The 19803-nt window shown below is 45.5% G+C and overlaps 1 protein-coding gene across 2 annotated transcripts; it reads left to right on the forward strand.

Moving 5' to 3' along the window:
• The first annotated feature begins 1085 nt into the window (after positions 1–1085).
• LOC6599616 (protein spaetzle 5) lies at positions 1086–16237 on the forward strand. 2 transcript variants are annotated; one of them, XM_026994262.1, is made up of 6 exons: positions 1086–1130; positions 9863–10003; positions 10071–10225; positions 12661–12924; positions 12997–13536; positions 15676–16237. In XM_026994262.1, exons 2-6 carry the CDS (start codon positions 9941–9943, stop codon positions 15842–15844), a joined length of 1191 nt encoding a protein of 396 aa, XP_026850063.1. In that variant the 5' UTR covers positions 1086–1130; positions 9863–9940; the 3' UTR covers positions 15845–16237. The 2 variants fall into 2 exon arrangements, with proteins under 2 accessions (XP_026850063.1, XP_026850062.1); XM_026994261.1 differs by lacking the exon at positions 1086–1130 and adding an exon at positions 6118–6138.
• The last annotated feature ends 3566 nt before the right edge of the window (positions 16238–19803 follow it).

The following is a 19803-nucleotide window of genomic DNA, read 5'->3' on the forward strand; positions in this document are numbered from 1 at the left end:
TTTGGCCCTCTTTCTGTGTGTGTGTGGCGGAGACACAGAGATACAAAGATACAAAGATACAAAGATACACAGATAGAAATTGTTGAAACGCTGCGACAGCATTATTAATGTGCCATGCTCCACTTAGGATTCCCATGGAGATACAAGGCAGCGGACACAGATGGAGGCCGATCTATCCCCCCCCCCCCCCCCCTACCCCTCCCCCCCCCCTTCTCTCGTCCTCTCTCTCTCTCTTTGTGAGCTCCTTTTCCACGCTTCCTTTTTTTGGCCAAAAGAAAAATCAATTGATTGACTGCGATGGCCACATTTTCTGCACTTTTGAACGCGTCACAAGAAATTTCAGATTTCAGATTTGTACGTTTCGGTATTCTGCCTCGTTCTCTCTCGCTCTCTCTCTCCCTCCCCCTCCCTCCCTTTCTCTTCTCTTCTGTTCTTTCTTTCTATCCCTCTTGCTCTTCTTGTCGCACTTGATTTATTCCGTTCGTTTAGCTTAAAATTTGAATTCTTTCCCCCTTGACTTTTTGGCATATTTTCACGAATTTTCGAAACACTTTATAATTTTTTTTTTTCTATATTTTTCTTGATTTTTCCGTTGTTGTTTTTTTGTTGTTTTGTTTCCCGTTTAATTTGTACTTTATTCCTGCTGGTTTTTAACGCGCTCTAATTTGTCTCCCTTTCATCCTACTCTCTGGGCAGGAGAGCTGCCGCAATCGTATCCGTATCTGCCGCCCAACTGACTGGCGAAACACCTCGAAGAATGGTGGCACGGTGGCACGGTAGAACGGCACTCGACTCGACGCGTCCGCCCCGACACGATTACAACACGACCGACCGTGCACGTCCAGTTCTCATACGTACAGCAGAGCACAGCACAGCAGAGCAGAGTAGAGCAGAGCACCACACACGACGTCCGACCAAGAGCATTTGTGGGGGCCAGCCCGTCCGCGGGAGCCTCTCGCCTTCTTTCTTTCGTTTCGGGGGCTTTTCTTTCGCTGCCCGCGTTGCTTGGGCGCCGTGGTGGATTTTCCAACAGCTGTTTGGCGGGAGAACCGTTCGACTGTGCGGCACGGCGCGGCGCGGCGCGGTGTGGCACGGCGTGGTGTGAAGAGCACAGCGCACAGGTGTGACGGGTAAGTTGACATTTTTGATTTATGGATTGCTGTTTTCATTGTGTTTTTTATACATTTTTTCTAAATGTCAATTGCAATTTTTTTTATACAAAAAAGACAAAAAAATTTGTTATCAAAAGTTATTTGAAATTTGCATAATACATATTGAAAATCATTTTTTTTATTTATACAAATTTACTAATTTCCTAATTTAATTTTTACTAATTTAATTTGTATTAAAAAAATATAAAAATAAGATTTATAAACCCATTTATTAGAAAAAAAAAAGAATATTTTTTCTTATTATTATTTACTATATTTATATTTATTTATTATTTTTTTGCCTTTTTCCGACTATGATTTTGTTAAATTCGTTTTCATTTTTATTTAAAAAAAAGTTAAGAAAATATCCAAGCCAAAAAGACTACAAAACGAGGGCCATTCGATACCCTATACCCCTGATGCCCTATACCGCTGATGCCCTATACCCCTGATACCCTATACTCCTGATGGTTGGTGCCTCATGGTGCCCCAATCAGATCTGATCAGAATTCTGGTACCCTCGAGGCAAGGCAACACGAAGTCAGCACACTTTGGGTTCGATGTGACGTCAGACGGCGGCCAGCTTTTCTCTCCCATGTTCGATGGGGCTCTCAAATGTTCGCCGCCGCTGTGTGTGGGGAATATTTTCATTCAAGCACCCAACAATGCAATCATAAACATCGTATTTATGGTCATTTAGTTGGCACGGAACAAAGACGGGCGACAGGAGTAGCTCATACTCCTTGTCCATAAATTTAAAGCATACACTCCATATGTTTAGTCCCTTCTTTTGTATTCCGCTTTTTATCACTCATTTAATTCAAGGACGCGGCGGGACGGGAGGGGGCAGGACGTATGTGTGTGTGTGTTGGGGCGAAATTTTCTTTCTTTCAACGCGCTGACCAGCGACCAGCGACCAGCAATGAATATAAATTATGCCTCAAGTGACAGCGCCACAGGACAAGGGGGGACAGGGGGGACAAGGGGGACAGGGGGGACAAGGGGCACGAGGATATTGTGGCTAAACAATCATAAAGGAAACCCTGCACGAATCGCTTCTTGAGCGCTTTATAGTGGCTAAACCGAAGGCGATGTATTGTGAAAAATACTTGAAAATAATGTGCATTTTTTTGCCCACAAATATTAAGTGAAAGCACTTTTGTACAGCCAGTTTAGGGGGCTCCCAAAAAGGACTAGGATAAGCTGTGCTTAGAGATCGATTTTGGATAATTGGGGAGTGTAGGAAGGAAGCATTTCCAAACCCCTAAGGTAGATATGTAAAATGTGAGCCATGTCTGCCTCTACGTCTATCTGTCCGTCTTCATCAGTGCCTAGATCCCAGAGACAATCAAGGAGAATGAGCTTACCTAGCAGATCGCCGAAGAAACCCATTTGAAGGGGCTGCTCTACCCGTCTCTCCATCTCTCTCTATCACACCCTCCATCGTGCAGTGAGCGGAGGAGAGCGAGATATGGCGGCTATTGTTGGTCGCTGGGTGTAAAGAGGATAAACAGAGGAGGATGCCCTCTTCCTCTCCAAAATTGAAAGATCCGATCTCCCCCCAGGCCACACCATCGTCTCCAAAAGGGGTCTCGCCAGGGCGAGCAGAAGCATTCTGTAATACACTGGATAGGATGTCCATATTCAAGCTGGCAACAACCCAATAAAGAGCCTCGTTCGCTTCATCGTACTGGCTTTTCAAGGCCCTAATTTTTATTGGGTGTTCGTTTCGGCGAATCTATTTGCTTAGCCCCTATGGCGACGCACCACCACGATGGTCTTGATGCACCTCTTGGGGTTCTTGCACTTCACCTGCTGGCGGGTGTTGCACCAGTTGTTGCCCCTCCAGCACCACTTGCCGCCGCTCTTCTTGGTCGTGGCGCTGGTCACGGATGCCGCTGTCGTCGTGGTCGTAGCCGTGGAGGCAGCCGTCGTTGTGGCTGGGGCCACTGTCGTTGTTGCAGCTCCAGTCTGAGCGACTGTCAGCTGGATGGCCAGAGCAATGAGGGCGACTACGAGAAGGAACTTCATTTTGGATTCGTCTGGACTCGTGCTGGACTTCTGTAGAATGTCTGGAACTGATGGCACCACAAGTGTTGTGATTAATTCTTGTGAGACGCTGCGCTTATAAACACTTTTTTGGATCGATTTCGATTGTTTTGGTTCCGTATAAATGCTTCCCTTTTGGAATATCTGTTTGCAGAGCTTTGATTAGATCTAGATCTTGATCTTGAGCAGTGGCGGGGGCAAATATTTGTTCTTAAGTTCTAAACATTCAGTCGTCGGCGACAGATATGAGCCCACGACCAGAGGTGCGCCGTGTAGCTCAAAGAGTAGTATAAAAAACAAATATTTGGGTATTTGGTGGGGGTGTTGACACGCACTCCATTTCCAGGTGGAAGAATATGAGAAACGGAAGCTGGAAATCAATGGGTTGCACTCCTACCAAGCCAACTCGGTCATCTCTCCCCAGTTCCCAGAGATTCCCCACAAAACCAGCTCCAATCCTCAGCCAAAATAAAATTCCTTTTCTCGAAGCATAGTTCTCTCTCGCTCTAAATCGTGCAGCTTGCGCGCAGATCAGCTTTTGTCCGGCTTAGCCAATACCACAACCACAATCTATCATCAAGCAGTTCAAGCAGTGCAGCCGCGTGCGTTTCTCTAGCGTTTTCCATGCGAATTTTACAGCTCCCACATCTTGGTGCGGGATCTGGCCTAGAAATGCCATTAAAATGAGTTTTGGCCCGGCCCAGACAACTGTTGCGTCACGGGCAGAATGGGTTTCGGAGGCAGGCAGACAACAACCATGTTTTGATGGTTTCATTAGCCCATGGACCACGCAATAGGCCAGACTTGGGCCCAGCCTCTAATTAACAATTTCGTAATTGAAGCTAAGCCCCTGAGGTGTGTGGGGAGGGGGGGCGGGTGTGTGTGTGTGGAGGAGTGGCCGCCCTTCAGTGGCTTGGGGTTACGTTACGTATTGTATCTCAAACATTTAATACTTGATTTTGGTCCCGATTGGGGCCTTTTTGGGGCCTTTTGGGGGCCTCTCCGCTTTTGATTAATGAGCAGCTTAAGTGAATCTCAAACGGAATCTGAGCCTGAATCGTGGTGTCCAGACTCAGAGACTGATGAAGTCACTAATTTGACTTAAAAACGCATTAAAAACCATTTTCGATAAGAGCTCTGGTCCCCCCTCCCCCCCGCCAGCCGCAAAATCGAGCCACCGATCCGATCGAATGCCGCCAATGGCGAGACGATTCCAGTTAAGGGTTTTCCCGTACTTTTCTGCCCGCGTCTCGTGGTCTAGGTCGTCTTTGTGAAAGTTGTGCAAAAACCGAAAAACCAAAACCAAAAACCAAAAAAAAAACGAAAGATTATATTCCAAAAACGCCTCGAATGACTCGAAGGGGGGGTGCATATGGATGCCTGTGGCTGTTGCTTTATGGGACATTGCCTATTGGCAATCAACTGTAAATATAAATAATAGTAGTCGACGGGGAGGGGCCGGGGGCTCGACCAGTTGATACCGTGTAAAGCAAAACCAATGCCAAAGGAAATATCATTAGAAATCCAGCAAATGCTTTGTTTTATGGGCATATTTCTGGGCCCTGGGGAAGGATATGTGGAGGAGGGACCCATAGAACGGGTCTACCCTTTTCAGGCCTTGCCCAAGACTCACAAAATTGATTGAAAGGCGTTTCGGGGGAGGGGTACCGCTGACTCCTACAATTGTGCGTGGTCTTGGGGGGGAGGGGGGGCCATTAAAAGCCTTTTTCTCGCGTCTCAAACCCAACCGAATATCTCGAATGTCTGGCTGTGTCCATGTGCGCGATGAGATCTCCTCTCCTCTCCCCTTCAATGTCTTTGTCGAGCAGCAGCGGCAGCAGCAGCAGTCACAAAACAAAACCTGAGACAGATAAAAGCTGTTAAATGACCTTCATTGGCCATAAAAAACCGAAAAATCACCATCGAAACAATGAATTGTATCTATGGCGAGAAGAGCAAGAACAACAACAACAACAAAAGCAACAACGTTTGGCGAAAAACCGCGTTCGACAAGGAAATTTACAATTTAAATCAAACAAATTCACTTTATTGCAGCTTCGCATATTTTTTGGCGACAATGTAAAACAAACAATAAAAAGCAATTTCCAATAAATAAGGGGGCGACTTCCGGTCTTGATTTGGGCCACATATATATCCATCATCCATAAATGAATCATTGGATGGGCTCGGGGCGGGGCGGGGCGGGGCTGGGGCGGCTGGCAAAAGTTCAAAGTTGAGACAGAAGACAAAGACCATTCGGAAGCACGGGCCAAATTGAGAGATTAGAGCCAGTGTGAGCCGTGGAGTGGAGAGAGAGCCCCAACCCCAAGCCGGCATTACGCCTGGCCTGGGAGAGAGGTCTCTGTCTGTCCGTCCGTCTGTGTGGCGGTTTGGGCCTCTGCCTGGGTCTATAAACTTGGCTCAGAGTCGGCCAGAGTCGGGCTCTCATCAGTTGGCTACGAGAGCTGCCGCCGAGTGCTTGGGCTAGAGCGCGATACGGAAAACGAAATCGAAACCAAAACCGAAACCGAAAATTCAAATTGAAATCTTCATTCACTTCCCCCCCACACACACACCCCTCTCCCCCCAGCACCCCCCCACCACACCACTTCTCTCTCCCACACACCGCGCTGCGTTCGGTACGTGTAAATTTTTTTTAATTAGCTGAATTTTCAAGTGAATCTCTGACAAAACAAAAGAGAAAATTATACACAAGTAATACAACAACAAAATCCACACCAAATGGAAGCAGCATAAAATGTCAGAGAAGAGATGTCTGTGAAGGTGAAGTGAATAAATTCCAAGACAAAATACAAAACACTTGGCAGATCAAACCGAAAATCTGCTTAGATTTCGTCAAAGATATTCGTGGAGAAATCACCGAGCAGATACCCGGACCCGTATCTCTGTGTGTTTTCTACGGAGCACCAGTACCCGGGTGAGTAATTAATAATGCGAATAATTTAAGTTCCCCCCTCCGCCATGCCCCATGCCCCTTTCCCCTCATGCAATAAATTAATACAACAACAACAACAACTCAACAAGCTCAAACATTGATTTATTATAACATTTTTACTTTGTATTTTTTTTTGCACATGTAACGTAACCGAATAAAAAATTTAGAAACTGAGAAACAAAAAAAATTAAATCAAATCGCAAACAAAACAGAAAAACCAAAACACAGAAATCCACAAAAAAAAAGAAGAAAAAAAGAAACCTTGAAAAGTCGTGCTTAATTTCTCAGTTAAACGCAGGGCACAATATATATATGTGTGTTTTCAAAAATTAGCTAATGAAGCCCCCCAGAGGTATTTCTTTTGGTTATTTTCTGGCATGCGGACAGCATATGCTAGACGTAGTCGTGGAGAGCTCCGTAGATGATTCCCCTTGGGAGCTGGTCCTCTGTCCAACCCCTGAACGTACAGTGCCCGGCTAGCCCTGGGCCCCAGGAGAACCCGCACTGGCTCCATACAATGCCTTTGAGCATCCCTGTCGTCCACACAATGGCGATCGCCTGCCCAGTGAATGAGAGCCCCTTAACCAGAAGCTAAATGGTCTTTAGATCGGTCGAATCGCAATAGTTCCATGGAAAAAAGGTGGTCCTCCTCCTCGGTAAATCCTCGGCCCATATCACAGTTTTCCTTCTGCTTGTTCTTTCCTTGTTTCCTTGCTTGGATGTTGCCCAAGACTCATACAGATTGATACAACAGTGTTCTCCAGTGTACTACTTCCATTGCGCCTTGTAGGAGTGTCTCTAGAGAGAAGAATGTTAGCCTGGAATCCCCTGGGACTCCCAATCTTTGCTTGAAATGGCTCAAAGAACCCCAAGAACATGTACCCTTCGAACTCTAAGCCTCCACACTTGTATATTTCTTGAACTCTTGGGCCTAACACTTTTATTCCCAAATACTCGAACCTTTCAAATGCTTTGCTTTTGTTTAAGAAACCAACATTAATATTCCATAAAAGGGGCTTTAATTGAATGACAAAATTGGAAAATCTCTGCTAATTAGACAGCAGTTGAGTTCGTAGTTCCCAAGCAAATGAACAAGTACGAATATTTTGTGGCCACATTTTGCACGGGACAAAGATTAAGAGCCGAATATCGATCATTAGACTGGCGCAAGGCAATCAGTTAACTATGGATACAAATGCCTTTGCTCTCGGGCCAAATCATTGAAATAAATTGAGTGGAACACAAAGCAAATTTCTGAGTAGGCACTCAATTTTGGTAGAGGGGCAGACCGAGGCGGCGGCGGAGGTGGAGGCAGGCTGTGGCAAACGAGCGCACAGCAAATGGATTAGTGGCCCACGAGAGAGATCTGTGATCTTTAACAATTTCATTAACCTGGCGGCGGCCTAATGATGTGCAAATGGCCCAAAACATACCATAAAAAAATCACCCCAGAGCTGGCTCTGCTGCTAACTCTCTGCCTGTCTCTTCTGTCTGTGTCTTTTCGGGCCAAACAACTTCTCTTTGGCTATTTTATGATTTATGAGGTGATCGCTTGACGCAACTTTTGGGCTTTGGGCCGGCTTGGGGCCACAGAGGGGAAATACCAATGCGAGGCGGCGTGGGTGCCAGCCAACAGCCAACAGATCTCCATTAGCAGATCCCAAAGATTTGAACAAAGCTTCAGGCGGGGGCTGGGGCTGGGGCTCCACTCGGACACTTTTGTCATTGATGGCCGGTCGATTGCTGATTGATTTGTTCGACCGAGGCTTGGCTGTTAGCCTGCGATCCCGGAAATCCTACGTCAGGTGGCATGAATTCCTATGAATTCCTATATGTTTTTGCTGTCACACCACATGACATGCCTCAATAGTGGTTTATGGTTGCCTTTCATTCCATGTTTAATTGTGTTACACTTTTTTTTTTTTTTCAACAAAAACAAAAAACCAGACACGAAATCCGGTTTCCGTGTGGGGTTCTGTGTGTTGGCTTTACTCTTGATTGGAGCACTGATTTGTTATAGAAAAATTTGATTACTATTATATAATTCTGGGTTATTTTGAACCACTTTACCTGCCAATGGCTTTTGTGTAATTTATAATTAACAAATTTCAAATGTTGTGGAAAAGTTACAGTTTTTATTGCTTGCCCAGCCGCCCCTCTAATAATTCATTAATGTTCATAAACACTGACATTATCTGTCTGCCCACAATCACAATGGGTGTGTGTGTGTGGGCGTGTCTGACGTGGCGTACACCTAATCTACGTATACTTAATCTCCGCCGACGACAGCCGTCTCCGCGAGCTGCTGCTTTATCACTTTCACTTCTGGCAAGTCATTTTTCGCTATTTACGGCAGTTGTTTGAGATGTTGTAGTGGTTGTTGTTGTTGTTGTTGAAGTTTTTCTTGCTCGTGTTGTTGAAGTTCTTGTTGGAGCTAAGGTTAGAGTTGCTCAAGATTTGTGAATGGTTTATGTCAGACTTGTCTTGGGTGTTGTAATGCCCGTTGTTGTACGTTTGTTGGAGCTTTTTTAAGTAATGTTGAAGTGTTGCAGATGTTTTAATGGTTGTTGTGGAAATATTGTTGTTGTAGTTTTTGTTAAAACGTTGTTGATGTTAAGCTTGTCTTATCTTGGGTGTTGGTCTGCCCGTTGTTGTACTTTTTTTGAAGCTTTTGTAAGTGGTGTTGAAGTTGCAGATGTTGTACTGGCTGTTGTTGAAGTCTTCTTATTGGTTTTGTTGACAGAAATTTTGTTGTTGTAGTTTTTGTTGAAGCCTATGTAAGTATTGCCTAAGATATTTGAATGGTTATTGATGTTATGCTTGTCTTGGATGTTCAGTGCCTGTTGTTGAAGCTTTTGTAAGTGGTGTTGAAGTGTTGAAGTGTTTCCGATGTTGTACTGGCTGTTGTTGAAATCTTCTTGTTGGTTTTGTTGATGCAAATATTGTTGTTGTAGTTCTTGTTGAAGCCTATGTAAGTATTGCCTAAGATATTCGAATGGTTGTTGATGTTAAGCTTGTCTTGTCTTAGGTGTTGCAGTGCCTGTTGTTGAAGCTTTTGTAAGTGGTGTTGAAGTGTTGCAGATGTTGTACTGGCTGTTGTTGAAGTCTTCTTGTTGGTTTTGTTGATGCAAATATTGTTGTTGTAGTTATTGTTGAAGCCTATGTAAGTATTGCCCAAGATATTTGAATGGTTATTGATGTTGAGCTTGTCTTGTCTTGGGTGTTGCAGTGCCTGTTGTTGAAGCTTTTGTAAGTGGTGTTGAAGTGTTTCCGATGTTGTAATGGTTGTTGATGAAGTCTTCTTGTTGTTGTAGTTCCTGTTGAAGCCTATGCAAGTATTGCCTAAGGTATTCGAATGGTTGTTGATGTTGAGCTTGTCTTGTCATGGGTGTTGCAGTGCCTGTTGTTGCACTGTTGTAAATGTTTTGAAATGTTATTGTCTTTGTTACGGTTTGTTTGACACGACAAACACTCAGTCGGTGGGGGCCAACAAATTAACACTTACTGGGGCAGGGGCAGGCACTTAAGCCATGGCAAAAGCAAACGTCTGATGCTTGTTTTTGTGGCAAGCAAATTGTGTGAAAATTTGCCCATTTTCGCCATTTTCCGCCTCGGCCTGCACTCTGTTTTCCATCCGCTTTTGGCAAACCAGTGATTAATATTTACGCAAATGATTCATGGCTTCAAGTTTCTCTTTCGCTAACAGATTGACATCACGCCCTGCCAGCGGCCGAAGACTCGACGACTCGAATGCAAATGCAAATCGACGACGAATGAATCGACAATGACAAAGAGTATTAAATGTCTGCGCACTTCTAGTTGTAATCGAATTCTCCTTGCCTATGTGGTGAGTACTCGTACACGCCCCTTCTGACGCCCAGTCCAATCGATAACTCTGAATATACCTTTCCCAGATATTAGCTTGTACTGCAGCAGCCCACAGCTCGCCACCGCCATGCGGTTTGTATGGAGCGCCGCCTTGCCAATTTCTACCGGCACCGCCCGGACAGACGCCCTCCTGTGCCCGGCCCGGGAAGACGTATTGCGAGCATGCAGATAATTATCCCACGTAAGTGTCAAAGACTTTGAGTGCAGTATTTGGAGAAACCCTTGAGAGTCTGTAGAGTGCTCTCCCATCAGTTATTTCCAGATCTCCCTGAGATCTAGAGTCTAGAACTCCCGCCAAAATCTCACATAATTCTCAAGATACTTTACCACACACGAGCTAGCCATTAAAATCAACTCTTGCCAAGCTTCCAGCCATCTCTAAACCATCACAAAACCAAGCCAGATTATTGATTGATTCAATTAAATCTAGAATTTAATGCTCCAATGTATACGTGCCACAAAAAGGCTTTACCCTCTCTTGAGAGATATTTATACACATATCTCTGTGAGACCTGAGCAAACACCACCATTCCGAATGAATAAGCCACTTCATTCGAATGCATTTCAAACAAATGTTTGGCCACGAGACAATTTCAATTTCAATTTGAATTCGCTAACGAAATCGAAACTCGTTCGGCGTCCAATTAGCATACGAGTATTGGAACCGTACGACTCGTACCTATTGTTGTGCTGCTTCCGCAGACGTGAGCCTCTCCGACGATGATGCTGTACGTATGGATCAGCTCTCGGGGGGAGCTCCTTGACCCAATAAACTTGAATTGACAGTTCAAGACACTTTTTGTTTGGCTCCGCCAGCGGCTCGGGGGCTGTTCGTGTTCGCTTAGTGCTTCTACAACTTTTGGAGACGACGGCGACAACGAATCGGCCGCATGCTTCTCGAATATTTATGAATGCCTCCAATGAATAATCGTGTCTTTGGGCATCATACATATGTAAGTTGCTCTCCGGCTGGCTGGCTCCAACCGGCACTTGGCACTTGGCTCTGGCACTTCTGGCCGCAGGGTGTCTTGAATTTGTTTAGGGGTTTGCCAGAAGGGAACGGGCAAGTCTCTTGGCTGATCCGATTGTAGCTTTAGATTTAAACGATTGCCACGATTGCTATGTTGGATCTGAGCTAGAATGGACAGAATTCCATACCTTCTGAGCCCCCAATTCCATCGAACATACACTCAGAGAAAAATGATTGGTGTAGTTAAAAGAAACATACCCAAGAGGAGGATCTAAGAAGACCTCTGCCCTACAAGGCTGGGCAGATAATTGAACCAAATAAAATCCCCCTCAAAAATCTAGGTTTTTTTTTATAATTTATTTTTTTTCTTGTGACTGCTCTAACAGTAACAGCAAACAACATAATTGTATCTGTGATAATATTTTACATACAAAAAAAAAAAAAAAAAATATCAATTTTTCAATAAAATATTCGGTTTTTAAATAAAAACCAAATACAATTAATAGACTTCACTTTTTTAATTAAACATACATTATTTGTATTTTTTTTATGTAAATTTGAAACATTTTAAAATAAATCAATCGAAATCAAAATATTTAAATACAAACTAAACTCCTAAATAAAAAATAAAAAATCAATCCAATAATGAAAATCCTAAATAAAAAAAATATATATAAAAAAAAAATCGAAATATGAAAATATTAAATTTTTAGGAAATATACATATTTCAGCTAAATATACAAAAATTTTATTTTAACATAAAAGAAAGAAAATATATTTAGATCAAATATTTTCTTGAGGTTTTCTTCTCGGAGCAAATCTATTGGTATAAATCTTGAAATCTAAAGAGAAGTTTTTCTCCGTGTGTATAGATCGAACTCTTTCGAAGAGCATTTCCTATTCCGCCTTCGTCTTGAAGCGCAAATCTTTTGTCTTAGTTGTGGAAAACGAAATGATATGATGCTTGGTTTTGGTTTTGGTTTTGGTTTTGGCTTTGGTTGGACTGCGACTGGGCCTGCGACTGGTTGGCCATGTTTGTGTATCTGTATCTGTATCTGTATCTATTTTTAGAGCATTTCCTCGGTGCAGATTTAAATAAATTGTGCATTAGGCGGGTAATGGTAGTGCCGGAATGATAAGCCCTGGCGCCGACGTGGCAATTAAATAGGCATTTTTATTGCAGCCCTTGCATTGGAATGCGTTGCATAATCCTCAAAAATATCAAAGATATCACATGGGAGAGCCCAAAGCGTGTTTTCTCGGGTCTCGCGGTAGGCCTTACCCCTCTTTTCTTTCGGGGAATCTGAGTCGCCGAGTGTGTGGCACGTGACGGGCATGCGATGCATGTTGATAGCGGGGCAGCCTGCCAATTTATAATTTACGATCAGCCTCATATTTGCCCGTCTTCCGTCTTCTGTCTTCTGTCTGGGTCTGGGCCTGGGTCTGGGCCCCGTGGCTGCATATTAATTATGGTATTTGATTTGTGTTGAGCAACGGCTGCAATTACCATTTCCACCAGGCACTTGTCAGCCTTTCTTGCATGTCTTTCTGCCTGCTACTGGCAAAGCGGCAGCCGAGCTTTCCCAGCCTGTTGCATGTGTTGCATCATCCCTGTTACCCCATTGTTTCTCGTCTCTTCTTTGCAGCTATCTCATCAAGAGTCTCGTCCGCAAATGGGGCTACGAGGCCGGCACTCTGCTGGTGGACGAGACCTGGGAGGATTTCGCTGCCGTGGCGTGGCACGAGACGCCCGTCTTTTACGATCCCAAGTCCATCTTTCCGTCGCGCGATCCCAATGGCCAGGACTTCAATGGCTACAGCTATCAGACGCCCTTCGGTGGCAGCAGTTCGCAAAGGGTCAACGGGGGCAATTCCCTCTTCGCCAGCAGTCCCTCAACGGAGGCGCCCACGTGAGTATGCCCCAAGTGATTCCTTTGTTTTCTTTTTGAGTACCGAATCTCTCTCTCTCTCCGTCGCCTCAGATATCTGCTGTACACCTCTTCAGGCGGCGGCCATCGTGCCGGACAGCGCTACAATCATCATCAGGGCGCGACAGGAGGATCTGCGGGTCAGCTGTTCTTCAATCAGGCAGGCAAGACCACGCCATACAATGCCACACTCTGGCTGAAGCGCTTGGTGAGGGATCTGAGCCGCAAGCAGAAAGAAGAAGCACCTCCTGAGGAGGAGAAGCAGCCGGAGAAGGAAGAGGAACTGCTGGAGAAGGAGGAGGAGCAGCAGCCGAAGGAGGGGGAGGAGCAGCAGCAGGAGGAGGAGGAGGAGCACCAGCAAATCAAGCGCGATGTCTCCCTCAACATGGATCTCTTAGATATTGTGGGTGTGGCCGGTAATCCCTCAAAGAAACGCACTCGCACCAAGCGTCAAAGTCCCGGCCGCTCCACCCTCTGCCAGACCACCTCCCAGTTCATAACCCCCCAGGCGGCCCTCAATAGCCGCGGCAATTGGATGTTCGTGGTCAACGAGCAGAACACCGCCCGCCAGATGGTCAAAGCGGAGCTGTGCGCGTAAGTAGAACATCCTTTGGGTTATCGGGGGGATCGATCGATAGAAAACCAAATGACCTTGTCTTGAGTCGAAAGTTGGGGAAGTTCTATACAGAATATCCAATATGTTCTGAAAAGATACCCTCTATATCGTAGATGAATCCGGAGTAGTGGGTGTAGGGAAGGGTCTCTTTCTTGTACAAAATCACGACTTTCTCGAAATATTTTAGTAAAACGAATAATACCAAATATTTGGGTAGGGCGGCGTTTTTCCTACCGCTATTTGTCATTAAAATGTTCACCGTTACCCCCGGACATGCGTCAATAAAAAGTGCGTGCAATAAAACATATTGAAATACGTGCCAGAAATTCCAAACGTAAGCCAAACCATGGCATGGCCCTTCCGCCACGAGTACATGCCACACTCGGAACTGTAATATGCCAAAAACATGTAAATAGGCCTCCTCAAGCCCTCATCGGCCACAAATCTGTGGTTATAGCAATCCAAAAGATACATTTCATTTGAATAGAACGAACCTCTTTTGAACTGCTTCATTAATGCAAGCCTTACACTGCTTCTGGCAACGCTTAGCCAAGGCACGAACCTCGCATATGTACTTGACATGTGTAGGCTGCATGTAGAATGTAAGAAATTCACGTAAATACCATGTACGTGACACAGCAAAACAAGCAGTTCAGTTTTGAATATTGCGCCAAGGCTCCATCAGTGTCTGCAGGAGCTCCACGAAGCTGGGGATGTTGGCCTGCATGTTGTTGTTGATCAGAGATGTCCTCTGGCCAGTACAAAAGCTATCGCCTTTGTTGTAGCACTTATTCCCACTTTAGTTGTCGCCATTAATGCCCTCTCAATGGCGCGCGACCTGTTCAGCCAAGCATCCATGAAGCTGCAATTGCCACTGATTATTGCATAATGAGTCGTACCCCTCTCTCTATCGCATTTCTCCCTTGCCGCTTCACACTTTTAATCAGTGGCCGAGGTGTTAGGACAACCCTCTCCAGTCACAGCAGGACAGCGATGATTCCGACTCGAAAAGTTCCCCCTTCTTAGGGGAAGCCTCTAACCTACATCTCTCCCTCTCTCGCTCTTTCTGGGCTGGGCACGTGGGTTAGTGCAGGTCCGGACTAAGGCTCGAGTCCTGCTTCCTGCGCGGAGTGTAGTATTTGGTGTCATAATTGCGGTTAAACGAATTATCACACCCTCGGAACGAAACAGAAATGCCAAAGCAGGACTACAAGATTCCATTAGGCCGTGCTCCGGGGTCCGGGGTCCGGGTCCCCTCTGCCCTCTGCCCGCTGCTGTTGCACGTTCCCCCTACCCCTTGCACTCACAGTTCCTTCCCCTTTTTGGATGCGTGCGGTACGTACTCGAAAAACCTTTCCACACTCGAATTAAAAAGCGCAAACAACAAAGTGCGAGAAAACTAGGGTGATGTGACTGTGACTGTGCCTGTGCCTGTGACCGACCCCGTGCGATGGGTCTGGCCGGGTCCGTTGTCCGTGTACGGGTCTACCTCCGGTCTGGGCTCTGGCTCTGTGCTTTGCCCCTGGGGTCAATATGGGCTGTCGTTGCCCTAATTGTTCCGCCGTGTTCCCCCCTTGGTGGCCTGTTTAGCTGTTTGCCGCTGTACCGTGCCACTTGTTGTGGCACTTGGCGCAATTTGTTTAACCAAATTGAGTGCCTACGCAGGCGCGCATAAATCTGTGGCCCGAAGAACAACAGCCACAGCTGTGTGTTCCGGGTTAGGGACTGGCATAGGGATAGGGATTGGGATTGGGATTGGGATCGGGATTGTACCGTTGCGTTGCCTTGGCTGCCTGCCTCCTTGGGATGCGCTGCTCCTTATCAATTACGTACGATTTCCCGTTTTAACGAGTTCGTTAAACTTTCAACTCTGACGCGCTCTCTGGCTTCTCCTCCATATCCGACAAGGAGGAGGGAGTCCCGGGTCCCGGGTCCCGGGTCCCAGCCGGCGCGCTCTTTTATTTATGGTCGCAACCCACAACTAAATTTCGTACAATTGTTGATTTTTAACATCTCTCGTATTTACTGTACTTTATGCTCCTCTTTCTCTCTTCCCTTTTCCCTTTTTGGACCTTCTTCTTCTTCTTTTTTTGTTTCTTTTGCTGTTTTCTTTGCAGCTCGAACACCTGCTCGAACCTGTGCGAGCTGCCCAACGGCTACAACTCGAGATGCGAGCAGAAGTTTGTGCAAAAACGTTTAATTGCGCTCCAGGGCAACGGACAGAATCTGTACACGGACACGTTCTGGTTTCCCAGTTGCTGTGTCTGCACGATAGCTGCCAATTAAACCAGGACGAGGACCAGTACGAGGACCAGGACCAGGACGAGGACCAGGACAGAGTCGGGTGGCTGGACAGGAGGCAGAGCAATCCCGTGACGCACATCGTTCCACCGTCACTTTTTGCGTGGAAATACGATTTGAGAATAATTATTGCAAAATTCATAATTGATATCTAAATGTTATACACACTCTCATAGATACACTCACACACGCACACACATACACACACACACACACACACACAAACACAAACGAATAGTAGTAGCTTTTAGAAATTATAATTTAAAATGGAAAAACCTCGAGAGAGAGAAAGAGAGTTGGGCTCGATTTGAATTATTCTATTCGAATAAGTCTTACCCTGTGACGACCCATCATCTATCGGATATTAAATATAATAATGCTTCCAGACGATCCTCCCCTGTGGGGGATGCAATTTTTTGATGGGCGAGGGGGAGAGAAATCGGAACCACTCCGAATACCCTTTGATTCGTCAACAATCCCCCAATCCATAGCAATGCGATGTTATTGGTGGCCCCGGGGCCAAAGGGCAAATCGGATTTGATGGTTTCCTAATTAATATAGTTTTCCTTTGTCCGGCAGCCCCCAAAACGTAAGCCCAGTGCTCTTAATTATGAAATGGCGTAATGAAATTTTTCTGCTGTAGCAAAAACAAGAGCTGCTGCAACAACACCTGCCACTGTCCGCTGCTGTGCCGCTGCTGCAAATGCAATTGCGTTCCATAAATCCAGAAACAATAATCGTAAAATAACATCAGGTGTCACGCGCACGAAGCGCGGCTTTCGAAAAAAGGGGCCCACTCGTCCATGGGCCAGGGGATCGGATCGGTGTGTGCTGCGAGGATATGGCGACAGAGGATGTCAGAGGATATGACATGGCATGGATGTATTGAGGCCCATTGGGCCCATGCTGTTACGATGCTGTAAGCATCTGAGGGACTGGGATGCCGGAAGGAAGCAGCTGGAAGCTGCTATCCCTGGGGATACATCCATTAAGAGACCTACGACCAAAGAAACATCATGATATTAGAGGACTAGAATGGAAACTATCTCCCAATATGGATTTAAAGCTGGGAGCTGTTATAATTTATGCAATTCTGAGGAATCATCGCGAAAGTTTGTCCTTCCATTGACCTTAAACTTTTTCATCGTTTCTTGAGTGGCAATGAAGGCCTTTGACTTGACTGTACAAAGTTCCCATAAACAAGCGGACACATTCACGAGTGATTCCAGGATATTTTTGCAATGAAAAGCAAATATTATATTCGATTCGATGTGGTACGATATTTGGGAGGAGTTTTGTGGAATTTGGATTATTCTGCTAATGGAAATACTCTATTAGATTTTTCATTCCTTTTCTATGATTTCTGTTCGATTTCGCAGTGCTGCCAGGCATTTCCTTGAGTAAACAAGCTCTATGCCTGCGCATATACGGCTACCCCATATCCCGTACCCGTACATAATTCATTTGGTTATATCATATGCAAACCCTAAGCTAAAAGAGAGTCTCTGTCTGTCTGTCTCTGTGGCAATCAAACGAGCAAAGATATGATGGCATATCTTGTGTACATTTTGGGTTTTGCAATATTTCACAAAAAAAATCCTTTTAAAAAAATGGCAAAGAGAAATATTGATGAATCGAAGCACAACTATTTGCATTGAATTCGGTTTGGCATGCCCGAAAATCCCAATTAAAATCAAAGGTGCAACAGCCTCTGCCTGCTGCAAATTGTTATTTTTCCTTTTTGTACCTGTTGTGAAAATGTGAAAATGCATTTTCCAGAGACAGAAACAGAAACAGAAACACAAACTGAAACCGAAACAGAGAATTGAGAATTGTTGTTTTTGAGAACTGCTGGAACTGTCGGATCGACGACCCCCTACCCACTCTGTGCCACAATAGAGGCTCTGCGCTCTTCACCCCATGACTGTGTTGAGGGTTAATTTGTCCTCTCTCTCCCTCTCGCTGCCTCTCGCTCCCTCTCTACTGGGATGATGAGGCATGGCACACATCCCCGTATTGTATTGTATAGAGTTTTAGCAATGATTAGCATCACGAAACGAAATGGAAAAGCATTGTTCCAATACGCAGCACCAGGCACCAGGTACAACGACGACACGACATTGACAAATCAGGTAGGAATGTGTGTACAATAAATCTGCAGCAATTTTCTATTGCAATAGCGACGGAGGAGAGTACGAATGGAAATTGTTACAATTAAAATTCACTGGAGCACTGGAGGCACGTTGACCGGGATATAAGGATAAATGTGTGCGTGTGTGCATGTGTGCATGTGTGCATACATGTACCGTTTGAAAAGCGCTTTTGCCAAGTTTGCTGCCAGCTCTCTCTCTCTCTCTCTCTCGCTCTCTAAGGACAGCAAACAACGGTCAATGTCCAGCGCTGCTGGCTCTGCCCCTCTCGCTCGCTCTAGCTGAAAGCCAGCAGCGTCAAAGAGCAGCTGAAGTTTCGGGCAGAGCAAAAGCAGCGCCGCGGCTGCGGCTGCCTGGCAACGAACCAACCCATATATGAAGTGCAGGCGGGAGAGCGGGAGAGCAGCAGCAATGATGAGTCCAAAAGGAAGCAACAACAACAGCAGCAGCAGCAGCAGAGAGCAGAGAACAGCAAGAACGAATGGCAATGCGCGGTGGTCGAGGCTGGTGGATACCCTCGTGGATGGATAGATCCTACTGATCCTACTGATGGTTATATTGATGGATTAATAAGTTTTGTTTGGTGCTCCACGACTGATCTTTCCTATGGCCCCTCTGTTACGAGAAGATTTTTTATGCCTATTGGCCTTCCAACATTACAAACATTCGCCTCAAATCATAATGCCCTCTTGCACTTTTCCAGGGTATTATAATAATGCAGTGTGCAGCAAGGAGAAAAAGGAAAAAGAAGAAGAGGAAGCACAGAGCGAAACGCTGCGAACGCCAGCTGAGGGCAGCGCTGCTTTAATGCTGCTTCTGCCGCCTTTGCTGTTGTTTCCTTTGCGCTGCGTCGTGTATAAAAATTTAACATCTGCTCCTTTCATGATTTCGGAAAACTCAAAACTCGTACAAGAGCGACAGCCAGGCAGCAGCAACAACAGCAACAACAGCAGCAGCAACAGCGAGGGCTGTAATGGCACAAATATAAATATGTGAGTGTATTAGTCTCTCTCTCTCTCTCTCTCTCTCTCTCTCACTCCCGTTCTCCCTGCGTTCCCCCTCCCTTTCCGGCTGCTGGCTGTTAATGCATTTGGTTTGCTTTACTCGTATTACGTGCATTTTCTGCTCCAGAGATCCAGCGATGGAGCTGTGCGGGATGTGGAGGAGAGATGGAGAACGCTCTCTCTCTGTCTCTGTCTCTGGCTGTGCCTCTGACTCTGACTTCGGAAGCTGCTGCCAACTGGCAGATCTTATGCAGAATAAAATAAATTAAAATAAGTAGAGGAACAAGGGGATGGAGATGTAGATGGAGACGGAGAGACAGAATAGTGCTGATAGTCCTTTGGCTGCAACCAACTCCTCCTGGTGGTGCATTCAACTTCAGTGCAAGAATTTTCACTCTTGATGGCTTTGCCCTTGCGGTAAAGTGTTGTTCTGCCTTTGACTCTCTCGCAGAAGGAGCTCCACAGACGGGGGTATATTCGCTTGATCAGAAAGTGAGGGGTACCTCTCTAGGGATCACAAATTGTGGTTAAGGATGAACAGAAGAGTACTCGTACAATAGGAAAATGCACTTCCACCTCCACTTTTTTGTTAAAATTTACATTTAAATATCTTCTATAATCTACGACCAATCGGTTATTCCAGGTAGAGGTCCTAACAGATCCTTATCCAATCCTTTCACAGCTAATAACGATAAGACTCGAATGTTCCATAGTATTTCCCTCTCTCATACAATCCACCAGATAGTGCCCTGTTGTCCTCCAGGATTTCCTATAGCCACGTTCCTTGGCC

Source organism: Drosophila persimilis, unplaced genomic scaffold, assembly GCF_003286085.1.
Source record: "Drosophila persimilis strain 14011-0111.01,24,50 unplaced genomic scaffold, DperRS2 tig00001635-arrow-arrow-pilon, whole genome shotgun sequence".
NCBI lineage: Eukaryota > Metazoa > Arthropoda > Insecta > Diptera > Drosophilidae > Drosophila > Drosophila persimilis.